This window comes from Cariama cristata, unplaced genomic scaffold (assembly GCF_000690535.1).
Source record: "Cariama cristata isolate BGI_N322 unplaced genomic scaffold, ASM69053v1 scaffold42656, whole genome shotgun sequence".
Taxonomy (NCBI): Eukaryota; Metazoa; Chordata; class Aves; order Cariamiformes; family Cariamidae; genus Cariama; species Cariama cristata.
Window position 1 is genome coordinate 343 of NW_009622310.1, and position 5,303 is coordinate 5,645.

The following is a 5,303-nucleotide window of genomic DNA, read 5'->3' on the forward strand; positions in this document are numbered from 1 at the left end:
TGGTCACCTGGAAAAGCCACCCCCTAAGAAGCACTCCCCCAAGAGAAGGTTGCAGCACGCTCTGGAGGATCAGATCTACCGCATCTTTCGCAAGAGCAGGGTGTTAACCAACCAGAGCATCAACTGCCTGTTCACCGTGCCTGCCAACCAGGCTTTCGTGTACATTGTGGCTGGTGGGGCCCAGGATGGAGATGATCCGGTCGCCATGCTTCTTGACCAACTCAGGAGCAACTGCACCATGAGAGAGACTGACTCGCTGCTGGCTCCCACGCTGTCAGGACCTAGGAGATACCAGATGATGCGGCATGGCAGGCAGCAGCTGTCCTTCCATGCAGAGAGCAGCAGCAGCAGCTCCAGCTCCTCGGGGCAGCTGGTGGACTGCACCCTCAAGGAGTTCTTGTGGCAGCACGTGGAACTGGTGCTCAGCAAGAAGGGCTTCGATGACAGCGTGGGGAGGAACCCACAGCCCTCTCACTTTGAGCTCCCGACCTACCAGAAGTGGGTTGCTGCAGCTTTAAAGCTGTATGAAGTGACCATTGAAGGCAAAGATGATGACCCGACTTCTCTCACTGGGGAGCTGAGCTCAAAAATCATGAGCAGCATCAAAGTCTTGGAAGGCTATTTAGATATAGACACCAAGTTCTCAGAAAACCGTTGCCAGAAGGCTCTCCCCATGGCCCACAGTGCCTATCAATCCAACCTGCCCCACAATTACACCATGACAGTCCATAAGAACCAACTGGCACAGGCCTTGCGCGTGTACAGTCAGCATGCCCGCGGCCCAGCCTTTCATAAGTACGCCATGCAGCTTAACGAGGACTGTTACAAATTCTGGAGCAATGGGCATCAGCTTTGCGAAGAGCGAAGTTTAACTGACCAGCACTGCGTGCATAAGTTTCATCTGCTCCCAAAAGCAGGTAAAGCACTCATTTGTAATTAGGTTTCATGGCTTAATTTTGTATCTGCCTGAAAATGTCTTAGGCTGAAAACACCAACTCTTGCATGTGTATGGAAGATGAAATCTTGGCAGCTTTAAAGTGTCATTTTTGTACGGTGGGATTAATTATAGCAGAGCTATTGTGCGGGTTTCCTTTATGTTGAGTAATGTTTAGGAGCGAGTCCACTGTTAGTAATAACTTTGATTTTAATAGTAACTCTGATTCTGTCTTGCTAATCAGAAACGTTACACTGGGGTCTTTCTAACAATAGAAGTGTAAGAGAACAAAAGTTCTCTAGGAAGCATAAGTGCCCCCCGTGTTTTTTAAATAGCTTGATTGATGTCAACCAAGGAATAGAAACCGTCCGATACACATTTATTGCAGGCAGAAGAACTATTTATGCCTTTTAGGAAGAGGTTGTAAAAACAAAGACGATTCAGTTTAGAGATATAACCTACACCGGAACTTTGTATTAAAAGTGGGGAAGGGAGGAGTTGCTTGACAAACTGGCATTGCTGGCAAGTAATTTTGCATATGTATATAGCAAGGAGGAAGCAGTAGATGAAGGAAATTAAAGAATCTCTAGAAATGATGAGCGATTTATCTAGGGTTTGATGAATTTTTGCTTTTAGGGGAAAAACCAGAAGCAGACAGAAATCCTCCAGTTCTGTACCACAACAGCCGGGCTCGTTCCACTGGTGCCTGTAACTGTGGAAGGAAACAAGCCCCTCGGGATGACCCCTTTGATATCAAAGCAGCTAATTATGACTTTTACCAGGTAACTATTACATCTCTGTTTTTGCTTCAAGCAGTGATTTTGCTTCATCAACAAATTCTGTATTCTGAAGTGACTACAAGTAAGTTTCCTCTTAACCTTATCAACTTGTAAACGTTGCTTGGGGAAGATATTCCTGGGCACAGGAATTCTTTGCGCGATGGGCTGACCAGAACGGGCAGTTCCAGTCTTCGCCAGCGCATGCACACAGAAGCATCTATTTACACTTCAAGTGTGGTGTTCATGTGAATTTTAAATCCATCATGTCTGTGGGCTGTATTCCGATCGCTGCTTTGTTTCTCACGTAGTGCAAAGCTCTCGAATCTTAATTGTAGCTGCTGAATGTTATGACTCTGAACTCTCTCATCTCAGAGGTGGCAGATAGAAAGTTAACCATGTTTTCTTTCTCATAGCTGCTGGAAGAAAAATGCTGTGGGAAACTGGAGCACATCAACTTTCCTGTATTTCAGCCAAGCACACCAGATCCGGCACCTGCTCGCGATGAGTCATCTCCTGCCCCTCCGGAAGTCGAGATTGAGAAACTTAAAGAAAAAGAACCTCAGACTCAGGGAGAAAGCACAGGCCTGAGCTTAGCGCTGAGCCTGGGTCAGTCGACGGGCAGCTTGGGCACTTACCCGCCTGACGCCCAGGGTGGAGGGGACAACACAGAAGGTCATGGGCAGAGTGGGGACTCCAAAAGCGAGAAAAGGCCAAGCCTGGTAGATCGCCAGGCATCCACTGTCGAGTACCTCCCTGGGATGCTCCATTCTAATTGCCCCAAAGGCCTTTTGCCCAAATTCTCCAGTTGGTCACTGGTTAAGCTGGGGCCTGCTAAGGCTTATAACTTCCACACAGGCTTAGATCAGCAAGGCTTTATCCCGGGAACAAACTATTTAATGCCTTGGGACATTGTCATCAGGACGAGAACTGAAGATGAAGGAGACTTGGATACCAATTCCTGGCCTGCACCTAACAAGGCTGTTCCTGGAAAAAGAAGCGCGGTTGTGATGGGAAGAGGAAGACGGAGAGATGACATAGCTCGAGCTTTTGTAGGATTTGAATATGAAGACGCACGTGGTAGGAGGTTCATGTGTTCGGGGCCTGATAAGGTCATGAAAGTGATGGGAGGGGGGCCAAAGGAATCCGCCATCAAAGCCCTCAATTCTGACATGCCGCTGTACATCCTGTCCTCGACTCAGGGACGAGGCCTCAAGCCCCATTACGCTCAGTTCATGAGACTCTTTGTGGTGGTTCCTGATGCTCCCCTGCAGATCACGTTAACGCCTCAGGTAAGAAATGGAAGAGAGGGAATCTGCAACCACCAACCTCGTCTCTGCAGTTACCAATGTTAATTGCAGGACTGGAAGGCACAGGGGGTGATAGGTAAAGGGTGTCAGAGGGATGCTACAAGAAACTCTTTCCAACTCAAACCAACTTCAGTCAAGTTCTCTAAGGCAGTAGTCACCAAAAGTATCTGTTTTGTAAACAATTGGGTTCTATTTGTTTTTGTTTTTGTTTTTTTTTAAAACTTCAAGATTGGCTTATGCCAGCTTTATACTTTGTATAAAATAAGTTTTAAAAAATATTTTATCAAGGATGAATTAATGACATTCCATACTGTAATAATTGCTGCTTTTTTAAAAAGATAACGAGTAATGACTGTGTAAGAATGAATTTATCATTTTAAATGTCATACAGAAAAGCAGTGACTCATTGCTGAGATTAATTATGATTCGTTAGCCTTTGAATTTAGGAGGTGAAAAGGTGTTTTTTTTAACTGGAGATTTTTCTTCCATTTTCAAATGTGTATTAAAAAAATGGAGAAAAAGCTCCATTTACACTTTCTTACTTTTTAAGGTAGTAAAATATGAACAAGCATATCTTCCTTCAGTTACTGCTATATGAAATACTGTGTGCACATAAGTGCTTATTTGTTAGACTATGGCAAGAAAATTGGTGTTCGTTGTACAGTAGTGTCGCGGAGTAACAACAGTTGGCACAAAACACATCCGTATGAGGGGTGGGGGGAGGTGGATTTGGGACATTTTGTAACCCTTTGAGCTGTTCAGGACGTGCCACAAGATCCTTAATACTGAATCACAAGACAATGGAGTTGGCTTTTGTGGGACACCTTCAACTACTTGGATATGAACCTGCTTTGTTTTAGAAGTTAAAGGAAGAATACTGACCGAAACCTTGACACCAACACCAAAATTTCAATGCAGTTTGCAATTTATCATGTTATTGTTTGAAACAGAGGCAAGCACTGAAGGTTCAGTGTGTGCTGCTACTTATTTTGCTCTTCATTCACAGCTTACATCTGTATCACAGCTTTTTACTTCTAAGGGTGTGTTTTTATTTGGGAAATCTGTTATGCTTTGTGTTGTGGGTTCCCGCATCAGTTCCTCATGCAAATAAGACTTTCTGAATCTTTTAATACGAATTATACAAGAGCCATATTAAATGTTGCTGAAATCTTTGAAAATTCACATTGGTTTAGTGCGGTAACAGCTCAGGGATGTCTGCACTACAGTACTGAAATCCGCTGTTAATGCAGCGTTTACTACTGCCTGAGAGGCAAATGGCTTGTGTTTGTATTTTGGATCTCTGTGGTAGGACAGAATCTGCAGCCTTAAATTCAGCATCTTCACTGTGATAAAACTGGAAATTTATGGATGTCTCGCAATAACGGCACAGTGGTTTCCTGGAGCGTGCTAAAGTGGAAAAGAGCCTAGTTGTAGGCAAGACTTAAGAGACTTCCTTGGATTCAGTTTGCTTTTAAGTGTTCGTTTGTTTGTTTTATTCTAATTATGTTTGATTATCTACTCATATTTCCTTTTGTTTTCAGGTTCAACCGGGGCCACCGCCTTGTCCTATATTTTACCCTGAGAAGCAGGAAATAACCCTTCCATCTGATGGACTGTGGGTGCTTAGGTTTCCTTACGCATACGTGACAGAACGTGGACCCTGCTTTCCTCCCAAAGAAAGCCAACAATTAATGAGTTACAAAGTTCTCCGAGGAATACTGAAAGCGATTACACAATAACAATTATTCTGGTAGATTGATTTTAGTTTAAAAAAACTATCTTCAATCCGAATCATGGATTTCGATTCATGTCTGTTACTGAACAGCTATCACTGCGGTCTAGCGAAGCCCACTGTATTTCACTGGGTCACTGTCAGGTTGAAAATAAGGTCTGATATCAAAGCAGAGTGTGGAATCTGATACATGTAAATTTTTCATTTATTAAATTTTCATGTGTGAAAAATAAAAGCTAGTTATCGTAACATACTGAGCCTGTATTACTAGATGTTTTGGTGATAGTGCTTTTCCCCATCCTATCTTTCTACATGCATATTTAGAAATATTTAAAAAATAGCATCGCCTGAAATCAAGAGCTTCCTTTGTCATGTTGAGGTAATGATGGGCAGAATCTTTTCTCTTTTTCTGAACAAACTATTTCTATGTAAACAATAGATGCTTTTAATGTGGTGATTTGAGAAATTGTTTGTCTTTTAAAAAAAACCCAGACAAACCAACATTGTATTTCTGATTTCTGTTAACACCATAGCCAGAAACTGTGCTTACC

The 5,303-nt window shown here is 43.1% G+C and overlaps 1 protein-coding gene across 1 annotated transcript in view; it reads left to right on the forward strand.

The window, feature by feature from the left end:
- SMG8 (SMG8 nonsense mediated mRNA decay factor) overlaps nucleotides 1-4,841 on the forward strand; it is a gene marked incomplete at its 5' end in the record, with an annotated part of 5,178 nt that extends 337 nt beyond the window's left edge. The window contains 4 exon segments of the mRNA XM_009702281.1: nucleotides 1-917; nucleotides 1,571-1,716; nucleotides 2,127-3,002; nucleotides 4,562-4,841. The exon segment at nucleotides 1-917 is cut by the window's left edge and continues 22 nt beyond it. Coding sequence (XP_009700583.1) covers nucleotides 1-917; nucleotides 1,571-1,716; nucleotides 2,127-3,002; nucleotides 4,562-4,759 — 2,137 coding nt within the window.
- Nucleotides 4,842-5,303: the final 462 nt, after the last annotated feature.